At 47.4% G+C, this 19515-nt stretch overlaps 1 protein-coding gene across 3 annotated transcripts in view; it reads left to right on the forward strand.

Annotated features, from left to right (window-relative positions):
• ABTB3 (ankyrin repeat and BTB domain containing 3) overlaps window positions 1-19515 on the forward strand; it is a 178093-nt gene that overhangs the window by 14707 nt on the left and 143871 nt on the right. For 2 of the 3 annotated variants that reach the window (XM_079303617.1, XM_079303618.1), the window contains exon 1: window positions 886-1958. The exons of the other annotated variant lie outside the window; for it this stretch is intronic. In XM_079303617.1, coding sequence (XP_079159743.1) covers window positions 1001-1958 — 958 coding nt within the window. In that variant the 5' untranslated portion in view covers window positions 886-1000. Of the gene's footprint in view, window positions 1-885; window positions 1959-19515 lie in introns of those variants that run through there. 3 annotated transcript variants of the gene reach the window in all.

Here is a 19515-nt window from a genome sequence, read left to right on the forward strand (position 1 = left end):
TAAGATTAAAATACATTAGTCGAGGATAAATTGTCTTGCACAAAACCCATCTTACTATGCATAGGATATATGCCCTAAGCCCAGTACAATTCTTACTTGTCAAAGCCTTCACGATACTTAATGGGTTAACGTCAAGAATGTCAAAAGGTTTTATTGTACTCGTTTTAATTATTTGGAAATTGCTCTTCCTGACTCGAGTGACGGCTGGGATTCTTACGTGGCAGTTTCTACTTGATTTCAAAACGTCGTGTCTGTCTGATGAGATGTGTGAGTGCCTGCGCTCCCTGTCATTTGTTTATAGCAACATCAGGGAACTGCTGGTGTGAAAACCCAGTGCGGGCTGCAGCGGGACTCTAGTTCGTACACCTGGGGAACGGCGTAGACGCCTGTATCAGAGCCGTGCCGTTCCCAGCCGCGGGGACAGAGGACACGGTTCGCACTCCCCCGGCTGCCGGCGGGCCCAGGACCGCATTAACACATCCACGCTTGGCAGCGCAGAGAGCCCCAGCGCTCGAGGTGCGGCCCGCACGGAGGTCGCAGCCCCGCGGGCGGGCGCGGGACACGGCGGAGCGGCCCCGCGGAGCGGAGGGAGGCGCGGCTGCCGCAGGGCGCCGTGCCATTGGCCGCCGGACGCGCTGTTTTGCATGTCTCCGCCCACCCACCTCCCCATTGGCTGCGAGCCGGCGCCGTTTTGCATGGCCCCGCCCTCCCGCGCCCTCTGGCCGGCGCTGCGCTGCGGTGCGGTGTCGGGCCGGCGGCGCGGCGCAGTGCAGGAGCAGGAGCAGGAGCAGGAGCCGGAGCCGGGCCGGCAGCGGGCTTGGCCGGCGGCGGCAGCAGGAGCAGGGCGCAGGCAGCACCGCCGCTTCGCTGCCGTCTGGCGGAGCGGGGCGAAGCGAAGCGGCCGGCGGGTCACGCCGCGCCCCCTCGCTGCTCTCTTTCCCCCGCGTTCCCCTGAGCCGCTCCCCGCCCGGGTCCCGCGGGTGCAGCATGAAGTGCGGCGATGGCCCGGAGAGGTAAGACGGCGGTGAGGACGCTGGAAGACCTGACGCTGGACTCCGGGTATGGTGGTGCGGCGGACTCGGTGCGCTCCTCCAACTTGTCGCTGTGCTGCTCGGATTCGCACCCCGCGTACCCCTATGGAGGAAGCTGCTGGCCGCACCTAACTGACTCCATGCACAGTCGGCACAACAGCTTCGACACCGTCAACACCGTCCTAGCGGAAGACTCCGAGGTGCTGGACTGCTCGGGGCAGCAGTGCTCCCGGCTCCTGCCCGACCTTGAGGAGGTCCCCTGGAGCCTGGAGGAGGTGGAGGCACTGCTGCTGCCGCCGCCGCGCCGGGAGCCGCGGGCGCCGGGCGCCGTCAGCCCCGGGAGCCGGGATGCGGCGGCGCGGCTCTCGACGCTGGTGAGCCGGGCGCTGGTGCGCATCGCTCGGGAGGCGCAGCGACTGAGCCTCCGTTTCGCCAAGTGCACCAAACACGAGGTGCGGAGCGCCATGGAGATCGTCCTGGGCTGGACGCTGGCGGCTCGCTGCACGGCAGCCGCCCTCGGCGCCCTCTCCCTCTACAACATGAGCAGCAGCGGCGGCGACCGCTTCAGCCGCGGCAAGTCGGCGCGGTGCGGACTGGCCTTCTCCGTGGGCAAGTTCTACCGCTGGATGGTGGACAGCCGCGTGGCCCTGCGCATCCATGAGCACGCCGCCATCTACCTCACCGCCGGCACCGAGAGCCTGTTCCGCGACATCCACGCGCGGGTGCTGGCCGGCCCCGCCGCCCCGCTCCCGCCGCCCGGCCGCCCCCCGGCCGCCGCCGCCGCCGCCCCGGCCGAGAAAGAGAAGGAGAGTGGCGAGGCGCCCCGCTTCACCCTGGAGGCGCTGGAGCAGACGGTCAACAACGACCCCGAGCTCTGGGGCTTGCTGCAGCCCTACCAGCACCTCATCTGCGGAAAGAACGCCAGCGGTAAGTGCGGCCGCCGGGCTGGACCGGGCGCCACCGACCACCTGTTGCGCCGGGCGGGCCCCCGTGCGCCCCCCCGGGCGCTGGGCGGGCCGCCGCCGCCGCACCTGCCGCCGGGGCCGGGGGCCGGGGAGGGAGGAGCGGCGCGGCTGCCCCTGCACGGCGGTGCCGGCCCGGGGCGCGGGGAGGGCTGGAGGAGCTGCCGAGCATCCCCCGCGCGGCTCTGCCGGGGCTGCCCGCCCGCCGCGGCGCGATGGGCGTGAGTTGAGGGGCAGCTGGCTCAGAGACACTGCTTCAGAGCTTCAGTTTTCCACAGGAAATGGCAGAAGCGCAGCTGAGCGCTTGCAGGCGAGATCAAACTTTTGTTACATATGCAGTGGTTTGGCCGGCGATTGCGTGGTTGGCGCTGAAATGCAGTCTTTCTGGACAGATTTCATTCATGTTGGTGCATGTTTTCCCAGAGCTTGACACAAATGCAACACCGTGATGCATCAGCTTCCTGGCCGTTTTTTCCCTTCGTTTTTTAAACGATGAATCTAATATTGTTAATAAGTTATCCTTCGGTAGAGTGGCATTCCAAAGTTGATGTTCCTTATTTCAGCTCCCTCTGTTTGTCAGGGAAGGAAAAATGGAACGAGAGGTGATTCGGGGAGGCAGAGAGGGTGTTTTTTTCATACCTTCTCCTAAGCGTGCACAGACACATGCAAACACTTTTATTAAGCTTAAATTTAAAATACCTGTCAAGCTGAGATGCAAATATTTGGGGAGAGGGGGTATGGAAGAGGAAGGGAACCGGGAGAACAAGGTTAACTGGAAGCCTAGATCACGTCTCCAGATAAGCCTTGTTGAGTTGTTATAGCCACAGAGGATGCATTACAGCTAATTATCTATTGTCTTAAGGCACCTTCTATCCCATAAGAGACCCAAAGAAAGATGCCAAGTGGGAGCAAAAGAAAGGGGCAGATACTCCTCCCTGCTGTAAATAGATGTTGCTTGGTTCTGTTCCTCTGGTGGTTTTACTCCAGCAGTGGATGTCCTCCCCAGAGGCTTCGCTGAACCCCCTCTCAAAATGCATCTGTTCTCGGGGGCTCGTGGTGCAGGACCCTGGTGTGTTATTCCAGTGCTGGTGCAGGCAGGCATGGCTTCCCCAGGAGTGCCACCGTTGTTTTTTTCCTTGAGTCCTGCTACGGTGCCTGTAGGTTTCAGATGGCACTGTGTTGCGTTTCTGACATTGCAGCACTGGCTGTGCAGGCTCCTACTGAGCCTTTCATTTTGTTTTGTGGCTCTCTCTAACTCCCTCTGTAACAGCTCAGTGGATTTAAATGAACTTCATTCTGACCCTCATTTATCTCACTTCTAGGGACACAAAATAGTTTTAATCTCCATTTTATTGTAGTTTTAGCTGCCACAAATCTCCTTGGTAGCTCAGTCCTGAGTTGAGCAAATAGCATTTTTCTAAGATGTTTGAATCAGACCCTAGCAAGTTGTCCATTTTGTTTTGCCTCTCTCTCTCTCTCTGTCTCCCTGCTTTCTATGCAAATGTCTATAATGTTGTTTTGCTTTTTGATATCTTATAGTTTGGAATCCTGTTAAATATATTTAGAGTTACAGGTGCAAGGAAGAGCCAGGCCTCCTTAGAGCAAAAGCCATTTTTTACTGCTGTGAATGTTTATTTAGATTTAATTCAAGGGTGTGTTGCCTGCTTTTAAACACTTTCAAGGCAACTAAACCAGGCATTATAAACCATTAAACACATCAGTCAGTTTCTTCACCAGGGAAGAATGTATCTGTTTATATAGGCCTCACCATTTTGATGTCTTGAGTGCTCTCTGTTTGGTTGCAAATGTTTCCTTCTCAGGCACTTAAACAGGTGAGTAAGTCTGATGTGAGAGATTACTTGACCGACCTGAAACTGTTGGGGCAATCTGTGTCCGGAGGCTTGGGCTGCTGGAAGTTGCATCTCTATTTAGTGGCCTTACCACAAGTTTATCCTTCCTCTGTCCTCAGTACTTGAACCACCATGATAGCACAACTTAACAAGTAGCAGACTTCTCACATCTCTTTGCACCTCTCCGGGAGAAGAGACAGGTCTTGTACTCTTGAGGTTCAATAAGCTGGGGTGTCATTTCCTAGCTGGGTTGCCCATGAACACACAAGCACTGGTATTGGTGGGTTTGGTCCATCAGGTGTGGACAAGAAGCTGTGGTGAGGTCCTTTCTGGAGGTACCATGTCCAGTGTGATATGAGTGAAGGTGGGGTTTGGAAAACAGTGCAAAAGCAGACTCTCTAGCAGTACCTTATCTGCAGGCAGGCTTTTTTGGGGAGAGGTGCCTCTCTCTGGGAGGCAAATGTCAAACCTCTAAAAAATTTCCAGGCAAAATTCAACACCTTGAAGTTCATCCAGACTGTGAAGCAGGCAACCCATGAAGATCATGGGATGCAAGTATGTGAGGAACATGAGTTTGTGCCCGATGCAGTCCAAGATTGCTCTAACAGAGTTTGTGAATGTGTGTTGGGGAAGATGGTCTGAGCATCTGCAAGACACAAACCAGCCTTTCAGGGCTGTAAGTTTTGCAGAGTGTGTAGTGGTTTCAGCTGAGGTTTTTTAGCCTGATGTCATGCTCAGTCATTTTGGAAGCTGCTGAATAAGATCAGTATTGCAAGATAATCTCCTTCCTATAAATGATGCTTATGTGCTTTCAGACAGAGATGTTTGAGCTGGTTCTTTCTGTGGGCCCTTGAGCCTCCTGGGTTTCTTTTGGGTGTGTTTGGCCTGAGCTTGGACAGCTGCCTTGTTGGGAGCCCCACTCTCCAACAGGAGCTCCTCATTGCTCTTGCAGGGTCGAAAGCCTGTGGATGAAGGTAGTGGCAGGCCTTCATGTGTTGCAGGCAGCAGGACATGAGTTCTTGATAAGCCCCTGATAACCTCTTCTGTGGGACAGGGCAGTGATGACAAAGGCAAAGAGACGATGCCATTGGCAGCGAGCTGCTGGAGTATGGCAGCAGCTGCTGGCATATTGACTGAGCTTATCTTTCTGATTGCTATATCAGAAAGAATAGACCTTAAAAACACTCTAAGGTAGTAATTTCCACTCCCCCCAGAATTTTGACATCATGGCTGAATGAAAATTAAGAACTTTACGTTTGGGATTTCACTGACGCTTAAATGTTTCAATTACGAGCTCCATCTGATCAGCACAGTGCACGTTTTACATCCCATAACAGTTGCACGGAGTGTTATTTCCCTTGGAACAGTGGGAGAAAAATACTGCATGCTCAGTGAAAGGCAGTAAAAGCTGGCACCTCCGTGGTTTAAGCAATATTATTTTAGTTTCTTTATTGCTCATCAAACCTTACTTTTAGGCCAGATCTGAGAAATGCTTTGAGTTGAATGGGAAGTTTCCCCAGGTCTTGGATCAGTGCAGAGCATTGAAGTAAATCCATGTATGTTGTTTTATTGGGGGGGGGGGGGGCTTGAATGGCAGGTCCAAGTAGCTTAAATACTTGGTAATATGGAGGTCCTCTTTCACTGGGAGGAGGGATGGTATTAGACAGCATTTGAATTAATGCAGAGTTAAGAAAATTGGTTTTTCCTGTTTTAGGCTTCAGGGTCTTCACATCTTTGTGGCAGGGCTTGTGGTTGGAGGGACACAGCCAGGGAGCTGGGAGATCACGGGGTGGAGTTTTCAGTGGAGGAGTCAGCATGTACAACTCTGCCTTGTCTGTTTGTGTACAGCTTCTAAAAATAGTGATTTGTAACCCAACTGTATCCCTGTGGTTTCTTCCTCTTGTTAATATTATTTAGAGAAGAAAATCAAACTAGTTAGAAACCCAGGATTAGGTCAGGCTTGGCTGACACGTGCCAGCTAACCTCACTTTAACCTCAGCCTTTTCTAATTCAGGCGAATTAGGGGGACTCCAAGCAAATGAGCAGTACCAATATATTAGCACAGCTTGGCCAAATCAATAAATGCTTTTTAATTTGAATATATATGTATACATACATGTGTGCATACAGAGACCATACTCTTCTTTTACTGGTGAGTATACTGTTATTTGTTACTTCTCTGCTTTTTGCTGTAATTGACCATTCAGGATGCCATTATGGCCTTAGGGGCACTGTAAAAATCAATCTAAAACTTATTTCAAGCTAAGATGATAGGCTAATATTTGGGCACAAAATGGAATTTTATGCTATTTTCTTGGCCTTATTTTAAACTGTAATTTCAAGTATATCCTTCCCCCCACCCCCCTGTTATGTTTCCATTGTATTTTTTGCTGGTTAAAATGAAAACATAGTTGAAGTTTCTTATATGTTCTTATAAGTGTTTTATACTTGGAGGTCTTTTTTGTTTTGTTTTTCCCATCTATTCCAGGGCATTTGAGTCCCATGCCAAGAGGTTGACATGAGTGGTGGAGCAGCAAATTATATGTATTTTTACTTGATTCTCTTACTTGACAGCCTCCCAAGCAAACTTCCACACCCTCTTTGAACAGGTTGTGAATTTATCCCCTCTCCATATGGGAGGGAGAAGGGGACAAATTCCCAAAGAGAAGATTTTGCCTGTTTGTGGTTTGTGGCCAGTGATGCTGGTGGGATCTGGGATGGCAGTGGGGATACTGTGCTCCTTGTCTGTGATGAGGTGGGTTGCTTTGACACATGGTGCTGGCAGGAGTGGGACAGAAGGAAAATCAGCTTGTGTGTGCTTGTTGAAGACCTCTGTTACCTTAAGAGGACACCTTGAGAAGGGAGCAGTGGTGGGACTGGGAAGTAAGAACCCAGCAGGAGATTGAGGTTTGACTGACTAGCTGATGAGCATTTGTTTCCCCTCTGGATGTTTTGATTCATGTAATTTGTTTTAGCTATGAGTCTAACATTAAAAAAACAAAAGTCCCAGAAATAGTTATACCAGAAGCACCCAGGATAATCATAAAGCTTATGTTTGCCAATATGATTATTCCTTTTGTCATGTTGGAAAGTACCTTAATAGCATTTATAACCTTGGCCACACTAGGGAGTTTTCAGGCTCCATCTACATTACTTAGTTTCTGATGTAAATGAGGCTTTGGAATGATGATTGGGAAATCTGATTGTGTATACAAGGAGCATGTTAGGGGGAGTAGCAATATATTTTTAGCAGTATATTGGGTTCCTGGCTTTTTTGCTGAGTGCTGACAGGCTTCATGTAGTTTTTCAGCCATCCTGTGAGCTGATGACATAAGGTGCAGGTGAAAATTAGGGACAATTTTGTGCCTTTTCCTAATGCTGCTGCAAATGCTTTCTCTCTTGTGCTGCTCAAAGTTAATAAAAAGGAAAAAGAGACCATTCTTAGTGTGTTGGTGTTTCTGCAGTGTGTGTCATACAATACAGTTGGTTGTCAGTCACAAACCTTCCACATGGTTCAGCATGAATACCCAGTAGTGCAGTGACTGGAAACATCTACAGCCCTTTCTCCCCTGCCCTGGTTAGGGGTTGAGTTTTCCTATCTCAAAAGTTAGAAAAAAAGCTTTATGGTCTTCCCCTCACCTTTCCCCTAATGCAGGTGTGAAAGAAGAAAGCCCTGCTCAATGAGATGACACCAGAAGGGGAGAGGGCTGTTTCCTGCAGCACATGGGTGTTGGGAATTTGGTCCTCTGTCTGGAGACGTTTCCTCTGGCCAATGGGTAGTGCAGAAAGAGTGGGGGGGGCTCCTTTCAGGTGGCTTGCTGAAATTAGCAGCTTCCACACAAAATATTTCTGTTGCTGGCCCAGCAAAGGATGTACAGCAAAAAAGCAAGGAAGGGATGGATGAGGGAGTTCATCACCAGGCTGTTTTCTGCTGTGAGTGTGATGAGCAGCAGCACTGCCACCATTCGTGTCCCTGAGCACGTTGACGTTCTGCATGCTCATGAGAGCTGAAGTGGATGCTTGGTGGATGGTGGATCACATCAGTGTCTGTTCCCTTTCCCAGTCTATTCCCAGGCTCAAGATTCCTGCTGCCTCAGTCTGCTAGGCTGGGCCATCATGTCCAGCTCTGGCAGTGTTGCCATTCTACCAGTCCCTCTGCTCTATCAGCAGGCTATTTTCCCAGGATGTAGGAGGTTTTAGCAAGGCATAAGAAAGAAATAAGGACTATTTTCTTTCTTTGCTCTTGTCCTTGTTTACTTGCTGGCTGAAAGCAACACACTGCACCATCTCTATATAAATCTGTAATTACAGTTGTTATGTACCTGATAAGTATTTTAAAGATTTCAAAAGACATAAAGTGAAAATTACCCCAGAGCTTGCGTGGCCAGCTGATTAACCTTTGGTTACTTTGCCAGAAGTGTTCAATTAGGCAGCCTGAAAAAAAAAACAGACGTGGTGAAAGACTGTGCCAGCCAAGTGGTCACATGTGGTTGGTTCTTGGTCTGCTTTTGATTTCAGGGGTTTCCTGCAGCAAAGAATTTCCATTTGTGGCCCCATTTGTCCGGCAGCACATAAGGTGAGCACATTTTCCCAGAAGCTAACATAGTTATCCTGCTATTAAAGTGAGAAGATATAATCTGATGTCTGGCCACTCCTTTTGCTTTCCATAGGGTTGCATTTGTCTCTCTCAAAAACAGAAGAGAGGTGGGCACTGGTCAGGTGAATTGAATCAGTGGGAAGGCAACTGTTGGCTCATTTTGACAGCAGGAGTGAGGGGCATGTTCCTGGGAGCAGCTGAAGAGGAAGGATCCAGTCTTGGTGTGGATCAGTTCAGCAGCATGGATGGAGCACAGGCACGCTGACACCTTGCTGAGGCTTGTCTGAGTCACTTTAATTAATTTAACCCGATGTGCTGATTCTTTTGAATCGTCACACTTCCTTACTCTGGCAGTTTGCAGGAAAGGAGAAAGTTCTACACCATGGCTTATAGGACATGACCATTTTCTTGGACTCTACTGAAGAGGTGCCTGTCACCTTGATAGTATTTTATCCTCTTCCTTGATGCCTAGCCTGAGTTCATAGTAAGCAGTACCCCTTTTTGGTGTAATTGCTCCTGAAAACAACCCAAGAGGTTTTGTAGTATGGTCAGGGGCTGTCTGGTGGTATGTGCACCAGCTTGGAGGTTGAAAAGGTGGTCAAGAGACTTGAAATTTCTCACAGGGACTCTCTTGGCTTATCAGTGATAAGGAAAAAAAATAGTCTTTTACTTGTTTTAAGCGATACTGGATTAATATTATGGAATAGGAAGAAAATTATATTCCCTGTACCAAGAGACCTGAGGACAGGTGATTGTATGGCTGATGAATCATGCTGGCAGAGGTGGATAAGGGAAGGACTTGTTCACCCCAGTTGGTTGCAGGCCATTTACAAGCACAGTGTCAGGCCTGGTGTCAATCCCTGTGGGCAGTGGTGTGTGGCTGACTGATGTTGGTGCTTGGTGGGAACTTGGCTGATGTGACACTTGGGGACTGGGCTCTTCCTGCCGTGGTGCTACAGGCAGTAATGGATGCTGATACTGGGATCTTCCAAGAGATACAGAAAGCACAGGAGACAGGTGAAGCTCTTTCTGTGGTGGTTTAAGGCAGCTGAAAGTGAAAGTGCAGGGAGGGATCATTGCTGCAGGATGTGTGAGAGGCTTTGGGGTGCTCGCCAGGAGATAGGAGCGCATGGAGGCGTTGCAGCTGAGCCGTGAGGGACTGGTAATACTTCTGGGTCAGCAAATTCACAGCCTTACGTGGCTTTTCCAGAGCTCTTGTGAGCTCACAGGGACTTCACACAGCCATAAAGGTCTTGGGACAGGCTGGTGAGTGAGGAGGCAAACAGGAACCCCCGAGAAGATTAGAGGAGAGGCCTCTTCAAGGACCAAATTTCTGTCCTCAAGTACTGGGGAGTAGCACCTGGACCTGCAAGAGTCTGAGGCTTTAAAATTCATAAAATCACCCTGTTTTTAAATTGCACTGCTATGAAATATTGCTCCCAGGTGGGAGAAGTGAGCAGGGCTAGGTTTGCTGCAGAGGTATGTTGAATGTGTTTGCATTTTTGAGGCAGTCAAATAATTGAAGGAAACTGCATCCTGCAGTGTTTTGCAGTTTCTCTGGCCCCGTGGTAGTTTTGGATAAACACTCTTGGGCTGTAGTGCCTTTGCTTTTGTGTTGTTTGGCTGTGATAGATGTCCTACAATCAGGGAAGGTTGGCTTTTTCTTGCAAACAGCTAAGCAAGTCTTGCAAGCCTGTCTCTGGGATGATATCCAGCAGGGATTTGGAAAAATAGAGGTTGTGGTGCTGTGGGCCAAATGTACTCCCCAGATTGCAGGTCCTTCACCCCAGATGAAGCATCTTCATTTCTCTGTCACCTCTAAGCAGTGAATGTGGCCGGCAGCGAGGCAAGCTGCCACTGGGGAGGTGGGCCAGGTGCCTGGGGATGAGTGCTGGGCTCCCAGACCTTCAGTGGGAAGTGCTGCCAGCAGGAATGAGAGAGATTTCAGAGGTCAGAATCATTTTGGCTACCCACTGTGATGCTTTTTTTGGGGCAAATGCAAAGAAGATTTTTTTTTCCCCCCTGTAATACAGGGACATTTCTTTGCATGCCAGCATATCACAGAAAGTAGTTTCACTGAATCATTCACTGAAAATCTGGGTAGGTAGATTATTTTGCTCTGGGTTGCCAAATACCAATGACATCTGCTAGGGGCTAGATGCAGGTACCTCTGATGCTGTTATTTCCTTAATTGCTTATAAAATAAGGATCACAGAACACAGTACTTTGGACAATGTATCCCTGTGCTACTTGTGTTATTTAATTTCTCTAGTGCATGTCTTGTGCAGGGTGCTGTGTGATACAAGTTGTTCCAAAGGTAGTGCTAAACCCAATCCTGTGGTCCTTGTCTGGGCAACATTCCCACTGATTTTGGTGGTAAGGACAGCCTGTCAAATACCAAGAAAAGCTCTTGCATTTGATAACAAATTAAAGAATTAAAAATTAAAGAAATTTTCAACTGAGTCAAAGCTGTAGGCCCAGATTTAGGTTTTTAAGATAAGCTTTTCCAAATCTGGGGATGAGTATCAGTACTTTACTGCAGACACTTATTCCGAATTTGAATGGAATTTTTTTCCCATTGTTTCACTGACTAATGGTGTTCAGCTTAAAGACTGCACAGTGCAGTCTGTGAGGCCTTGTGCTACCTGGCTGTAGCCTATTTCCGCTGGCCCACATAAGAAAAATTCTAAAAATAGTCCAGCAGTGTAGGTTTTCAAAAGTAAATTAGATTTTAAAAATAAGAGGTTCAGTTTAATTATCTGGCATGCTCTCAGTAAGGAGGAGGAGGAGGAAGGGTTTCAAAGTACGCAGTTCCTCTAACACAGAAAAAATCCCAATCCCAACCACCTCAGTAGTGAGGACCTGCTCTTGCTTTGCTGTTGTACTCTACCTGTTAACTAGTTCTTCACTATACCAGTGTGCTCACAAAAGAATTGTCTTCTGTTTCTGGAGAATGAAAACAGTTTTTCAAGCTGAATGCAGGAACAGACACCAGGAATGTGCAGACTCTTTTTAATGAAAAATACCTGCCTGTAGGAATGCATGTGATGCCTTGCTTCCATCTTAAAGAGCATGTTTGGTAGGTGGTGGGTAAGATGAGGAGTAGTTTGAAATATTTTACAGTTTTGAATGTAGGAATGACATAAACATCTATGTAATGCAAAGGATGCTGAATTTAGGTATCAGTGTTCTTGCAGCAGAATGCTGGGAGCCAAGGTAAGTGAGTTGGTGATGCTGTCTGTCTGATGCACATCAGCAGTTAGACTGTGGTGGCTGAACACTTCTAAAGCAAGATTAAATACAGCAGGAGAAAAACTCCCTAGCCAAAACTCATTCCTCCTTAAGTGTACAGATAGTCTAACTGATCTTCAGAAAGGATATATGGGCTGTCATCTCTCTTCAGCACACAGAAACTGCCTATGTGTGGGATAATTGGCAGGTTTTATAAGGAGACCTGTGGTGATGAGAGCCCTCAAACCACCAGAGCAGATGGGGATGCTGATGTCTGCCTACTCTGCCTCCTCTGACCAGGGATGTCATGGGGAGAAAAAGGCACGAGATTGGAGCTTGACATTGTGGAGGGACTCCAGTTATCAGATGGGTGGGAGAACACTGCCTTATCAGGGCTGGTGAGGTTCTAATTACAGGCTGTGTGAGGTGTGAGGCAGGAGCTGGTGAGTCACTAAGGTTTGGGGTTGGATGCTCAGGTGTCAGCCACTGTTGCAAGTGATTTCTTTCACTGAGTGAGGAGGCAAGGCAAGGTTTTCCTTTGGATGGGACCCTGTCCACCATCTCTGTCAGCCTGAGATTAGATGGCTCTGATTTGCCCAACCTAGGGCTATGTTTTGAGGCTCCCTGGAAGTTTACCTGGAACCAGGCTGCTGCCTGCTTAATAGGTGCTTCTCATGCAAACAGTGCAAGCACACCCCAACTGCAAAACTGGCTGCAAAGCTAGCTGCTGAGCAGATTTAAACCTGTACCATTGCCTGCTTGTGCAATCCATGTTGCATATTTCTGACAGTGCTGGTAAGACATTCCTGTCTGGAGTGAGAGGGTGGAGTGCAGACACTGGTGTCTTTAGGGTTGGTATTCACACATTTTCTGGTCTGGTGGGGTCTGAGTTGGGCGAGTCCCTGGGAAACGTTCTTTTTTTGGGGGGCAAAACCCAGATCTTAGAGGGAAGAGATATTAAGAAAATAAGGACTTGTAAGTTTACTTCTTTCCTTGACTGTGACTTGAGAAGCCTCATTGAGGTGAGTTCTGATCTTTCTTCCTTTAGAGCTTTGCAGTGCTGTTGCCAGTGCACTGATGCACAGAAAAAGCTGTTGATATTTAAACACAAATGTTGACCATGGCATAAGGAAAAATTAAAACAATTCAGCACCCACATAAAGTATTCTCTGAGCCTGGAGTAATTAGTTCAGTTTTATAGCCTGATTTCCAGAAAAAGGAAGAACAGAACAAACAGCAGAAAAGATAATGAAATTTGGTGGTTGGGGGCTATGGGGATTGTTTCTGTGCAGTGGTAGTCAACCACAGTGGTGTCATTTGGTCCAGAAATGGACCAAATGCACCTGGGGATTCTGTGATTGCACCATGCAAGGGACTGAGTGGTAAAATAGGAACTTGAGCAACTGCTGAATTTTTTGCAGAGAGCCAACATGCAAGACTGAAAGAGTAAATTTAAAGTTACTCTAAAGAGCCCTTTCCTTTTCCCAGCATGGTGAGGGTTTGTGGAACTGTATAATTGCAAAGGAGTGGCTGGGAAACAACGTGCTGGGGTTATGCACACAGAGACTGTTTCTAAAGATTATATTAATCCTATATTAATAATTGCAGAGGAAGTACTGGTTTGTGTTTTAGCCAGAGCTTTGCTTGGACAGCCTTTGCAGGCATTGCACAAGATGTGGTGGGTGTTGCTGCTGTTTGTGCAGCAGAGCCACTTGCTGCTGATGGGCACTGCAAACTGAGGCTGCTTCCTGCAGTAGCACACGAATAACCTTTATTGCTTTCAGGAGTCCTGTGAATGAGTAAGAGCCTCAGGACTGAATGTTCCACTGTTCTGAGCTCCTTTCATGATCACTTCTCTAGGTTTTCTTTTGCCATTTTGACGTGGGCAACTTTTCTTTCCTGGAGTTTCATATGTGCTCTCTTCATTAGGAGTGGTGACCTTCTGGATACTGCTCCTTTTCTTTCCCCCTAAGTTTAAAGAAGTTCAGTATTTACATAAGCAGCTTGCTTGCTATTTTACTGCTTTCTGGCATAATCTCTCGAATGCCTTTCTGAAAATAGTCTGTCCAAGTAAAAATATGAGGTAAAAATATACACTGTTGAAGCAGAGTATTTAGAAATAGCTGTAATTTTGAGTTGTATCAAGTAGAAACCCAAGCCTTTGCAGTTGATTAGGGACAGGTGTTTTAACTTCTTCTGCAGCTGTTTTTTAGGTTGTTAACTGGAATTTTTGATCTACTGGAAAAAAGCCAAAACAATCCGCACTAAATTTGGTGTCAGGGCTGTAGCTCTGTCAACTTGGTGCAAAGCACTTCATTACACTGGATTGTTACATCAATAATGTAGTAATGTAATTTCTTGGAGGGAAAAATAATGGGCTCTAATGATGTGACCAGTGTGTTTACTGATACTGTAGCACAATTAATTGTGGCTTTATTGCAATTAAGTGCTGCAAACAATTTCTGTTAAAAGTGGATGCAGGGCATTTGAGCTCAACTTCCTCCATCCAAGGAGTTTATCCCTGCTCTTCTGGGGTTATCTGCAGGAAGACAATAAGAATTTGTCTCCTGGTGAAAGTGGGTTTCCCTGTTCATCATGTAGTGGTGTGCCAGAAGCTGATGCTCTGTTCTCTTACACCCATGTTTTGTGACAATCATGGGAACTGACCTGGGGGAAAAGTGCCATGGAGGGGCTGTGGACTTCAAGGCTTTGCCTGGATGTGTTTCCCCATGGGATTGTGGATAGCAGGACTGAGGTCTAGGTGGAGGTCTGTCATCTTTCTGACATCACTGGATTTGTCTGAGAGACCAGTGGTGCTTGGCTGAGTGCTGTACCCTCAGGGAAAGGTTTGATCTCACTGAGGAAAGCAGCTGGTGGCCGTGGCCCCTTTTGTGATATCCAGGCCTGGTGTGGGGAGGAGACCCTGGGGTAGGACAGAGCAAGCCATGAGGCAGGGTGGGCTGCTCAGACAGTGAGTAGTCTTCATATTTTATTCAATTGTGGTCAAAACCCAGGGGTGGAGAGTGGCTACATGTTTGGGTTGGGCTGATGAATGCTGTTTCTATCTTTTTGTCATTCAACAAACTCCTGTGTTGCTTCTCCAGTGCCTGACAAAAGTTCAGCTTGCTGCCAGCCTTCCCTTCCATGGGGGAAAGTGATGTAGTCTCTCCTAAATCTCTGATTTCCCTAGCACTTGGAGTTATCCCAGTGTCCATAACAGTGGCTATCCCTTGTGCTGCTGTCATTGTCCAGAGGGGGTGGAAATCATGCCCTGAGCTGGAAGGTTGCTGAGATATGGTGGAGGAGCTGGCAGGCATGTGCCAGCATGGAAAACCCATTTTCTTCAAAACGAGGTAAGACATGCAGCTTCCCATTTTGCAAGGATTTTGATAAATGTGTCTGCATGTGCTCATTCATATTTCTTGTGAACTCCTTGTGCAGTCCTGCCTGTGTCACCTACAGGAGACAGAGGCTTACAGGAGCTGCAGTGCTGGCTCCTCACAGGGTGGGTTATAGAAACCCCCAGGGATCCTGGTGTCTTTGGCAGGCAAAGCTCTGGCTGGTTTTGTATTGCTGGATTCCAAGGTGTTTTCCTGCTTTCTTTGCTATGTATATGGGTGGGAGGGGGGATAGAGAATAGAGGCAGTAAAATTCTCTACTTTGTACTGCACTTTTGTCCCCCACTTTGAACTGAATAGGATGCTTATGAAGAGATTTTAAGTGACAATTTTCTGTTAGAAGATTTATTTAGTGATAAGAAATGAAAGAATTCTTCAGTCTCATCTTTTAATTTGTTATAAAAGAGCCAAAATGATACATTTAATCATTTTTCTAACCACACACTTTCAAAACTGTGTTTATCTGATCTTTTTACCACAAAGGATAATTGGTTTATACAAAACTAAGTGTTTTTTCTGGTAGCGGGTTACTTGCTTTTAAATATGTATGTAGCAGCTTTTCTTTTAAAAAGACTGTGCCAGGGAGAGGTCATACTTCAGTTGATACAATGACAGTGAGTGTTTAAAAAATGGGACACTGTGAGTAGCTGAGAGAAACAGTTGCAGGTATCTGTTTGATGTGAGTTTGGGATTGGGACTAACTGGGAATATTTCCCATTTATTTACCTGGAAAGAGGAGCTCGGCCTTTCACGGGGATTTGCAGGAGTTTTGCTGGTAGCACTTTCTGTTAATAAACACTTGGCTCTGCCTGGAGCTGCTATGTACAGACAGACCTTTAGTGTACTATAGACTACCTGTGGATATAAATCCCCTAGGGAATGGTAAACTAATGGTGATGATGAAGCTTCCTCCCTGGGAACAAGGGGAGCTTCTTATGTGCTTAGGCAATGGGCCAGACTTATTTTTTCTTGGATTTGCTACATGAATTTGGTGTCAGCTTTCTTCCAAAGAGTACAAAATTGTAATTTATTTTATTTATAGAGCTGTGTGATTTATACCCCGAGATATGTCTCAGTGGTTTCAAATTACAGAGAAGGATGGAAACACTGGCTGATTTTTCCCTTACTCTGTCTGTAGACTTTGAGCAGCGGGTCCAAGCCTAAAACTCCACAGCTGGTAATGAAAGCACAATTTAATTTCATGGCCTCAAGTATTACTGTAAACCTTCCTGACATTTCTGCTTCTAATATCTGGTGGTGTGTACAATGATCTTTCTTAGTCTTATCATTAGTGTGAGAGAAAGTATCTTCAATTTTATGTAGATAAATATATCACCAGGCAGATCTAGTGGTTGAAGAGTGGGAAAGATCCATTGAAGTCAATATGACTGTGTTTAAAAAAAAAAGAGAAAAGGAAGAACTCATCCACCAAATGAGTCTGTGACCTGCTCTCTGCTCGAGTTATTGAGAACTGACTTAGATGTACCTACTTGTGTTGATCACCATGTTTTACTGCTGTTTCTGCTCCTGAAGTGTGCTTGTTGGAGAAAAGCATTTTATATTCGAACTTTTGTACAGTACTTCCCTCCTTAGACAATTTTTGGTGATACCAGGCTTTGTTTCTGAAGCACTGCTGTTGATGAAAGCTGTCTATAACACACATACTTGAAATGAGTGGCTGGTGGGGACATTAGCACATAGTATGTCACTGCTTTGGTGTGCCACCCATTTTTGAGGGCAGCTTAAGGATGGTATCCACGTATAGCAAATACTGTCAGTCCAGTTGCCATCAGGTTACCAAATGCCTTCTCCTGGTGAATGCAAGCGATTTTCTGACAGGGAGTCATTTGAGGCAGTCCTGCTGCCTCAGGGTGCTGGATAAGCAGTCAGCTAGTGCCAATTTGCCTCTGTTTTACATGTGTAAATGTAGTGTTGGGAAACATCACCTCCCTCGAGCATGTACGAACCAACCTTGTACTTGTGCAGCGATTTCAGTCTGAGGATGTTGAGGCTTGCTGTCACCTCACTGCTCAAGCAGGAGAGCTCCAGTGCAAGTGCAGCTGGAGCTGTCTAGGAGGGAGTTTGATGCCTCTCATTTTGGTGCAGCAAGAGCTGCCTAACTGTGGGAGCTTCTTCCCTGACTCTTGGGAAGCTGGAAGGGATGTAAAGTAGGGGTAGGTACTGCCTTTGCATATGGAAATGGTACATCTCCTGACATGCCCAACCTGGCTCAGTGCCCTGCACCAACCCTGGGCTCTGCCAGTGGAAACCATGCAGGCATTCTGAGGAGTTGGGGGTCTCTGTGCCCCCCTTTTTCTTAGCTGTGAGCCTAGAGTGCTGAGGGTAAGGAGATGCTCTGTTGATGTCTAGCTCTGTTTCTGAGAGCAGGATGCCCAGCTTTGATCTTTTCAAAGATGGTATCATGGAAGCCTAGTAGAAATCAAAAGCTTAAGTGCTTTGACTTCTTGATCTCCATTGCAGAGCCAGACCACTCCTTTCAGCCCCATGCACTGTAGACAGTCAGCTCTGAAGTGTGGTTGCTTCCAAAGAGCTGGGGCCAAGAGGAGGGTCTTTGGAAGTCTCCCTGCTCAGAGGTGACCTTTGCTGCCAGCACCACATCCCCCAGCTCAGCAGTGCCGGGAGGTTGGCACCGTCCCATGGGAGGCTCTTAGGAGGTCTGTGAACTCTGGATGTTTTCCAAGGCTATAGCAGGGCCTCTGTGCAGCAGCTGGTTGCATTCGGAAACTCTGCACCTTTTTACGGCAGCAGAGGGAACCAGAAGGCTTAACAAGTCCTGTTGGCCCCTCCAGAGAAGGAAGGAGGGATTTATGGTCTTTAAATAGAAGTAATAAAAGGCCAGATATGTTTTCTGATTTGTGTGAAGTGAATGCCTAAACTTGGAGGAAACTGAGGGGAGATTTATGCATGTTGTGTTGTCCTGCACACATGTGAGTGATTCCTTGAGTGAAGGTAAGAGTTAAGGGAAGTGGCAAAGAAGGGTGGATCCCTACAGGAATAGCAATTACCATACTGTGGTAACATGGGACACTGCCACTTCTGTTCTTGCACACATGCACTGAACCTCGAAAGACACCTGGAATCTGAACAACATTTCAGGCCAAGACATCTGTCAAAAAAAAAAAAAAAAAACATGGAGAAGGGGAATAACCTTGCTTTCCTGAGATGATGTCATTTGGTGCCAGGATCAATACCTGAAGCAACACAGACAGGCAGACTCTTCCCTTGCAATGTATCATTATTCCTTCCTGGAAAGTGCATGTGCCTGGATGAAGGGTACATATGTTTGCATTGCAAGGATCTGAATTTGACTGAAATTTAAATGTCCACATTTGTATTTGATTGCTTGCTGTCTGCTAGCCAGCAGCACTGTGGAAATTAAGAGATCTGTTTGACAAACTAAATTGAATTTCAGTTTTGGTTGCTCAGGAACACTGCTGTGAGTGGCTTTCATACTGACTCAGCACCCCCCCAAAATGTGGGTAGCAGATGTCTTAGATCACTTCTTCAGTGGGGCCAGCTGTTGATGTGCCTCAAAGGAAAATACACAGTTGTTCATTGCATGGGTTTGGCAAATGATACTGTGCTGCCTGCATTTGAAAACCTGGCTCAGCATTCGCCTCCATGGTTTGTTTGCAAGGTGTTGATGGTACTTGAGGCAGTGCTGCTCCACCCCCTTGCAGGGTGTGAGCTGGTACAGAGTCAGGCCTGTAGCAAGTAGAATTGTCAGCAAGCAGTGAGGTTGCACTGTGAATTTGGAATAGTTCTGTCCTTGCAGCATTTCAGTGATGTGCCCATAATTGCTTCTTTACTTGTTGTAGGTGTTGGGTTTGTAATCTGTAACAAAAGACAAGGGAATCAGGAAGGAGTGAGTAATGTTCCTGTGACAAAAGCAGTGGCTAAATTCCTGTGTGAAGAGTGAGTTCTGGAGGCTCCTTCCAGTCCTTGCCTTCTGTCACTCTGCACCAACTGAACTCCACAATTATTTTCCCTCTTTGTCTTGCCCTTCCTAAAGTAGGGCCTGCATCTTGAGTCGGATAATCCCATGTTTCTCGGTAGGATCATGCTGGTCTGGCTACAGGTCTCTGCAGTTACAGTGGGTGATATGACATTAGGTGCTGCTCTCTGCCACGTTCACTCCTCCCTTTCCTCATCTGTAAGTCAGAGCCAGGTTGAATTTGAGATTGAAACACAGAACGGGAATAAAACCCTGCCACCCATATGTAATGTAATGTAATGTATCTGGGGAGCAGTGTAGTCAAACCCCCAGTGTATCTGCTGCTTGGCTCTCCTCCCACTCCTTTAAGGGCATCTGGAGGGAAGGACCAGCTTTGCGTGGTGCCCAGGAAGGTTGCAGCAGATCCGTTCAGTGTTTCAGAGTTCCAGCATTTTTTGAGGCCGATTGCTTATTTTTACCCATGTATGTGC

This window comes from Erithacus rubecula (genome assembly GCF_903797595.1).
Source record: "Erithacus rubecula genome assembly, chromosome: 4".
Taxonomy (NCBI): Eukaryota; Metazoa; Chordata; class Aves; order Passeriformes; family Muscicapidae; genus Erithacus; species Erithacus rubecula.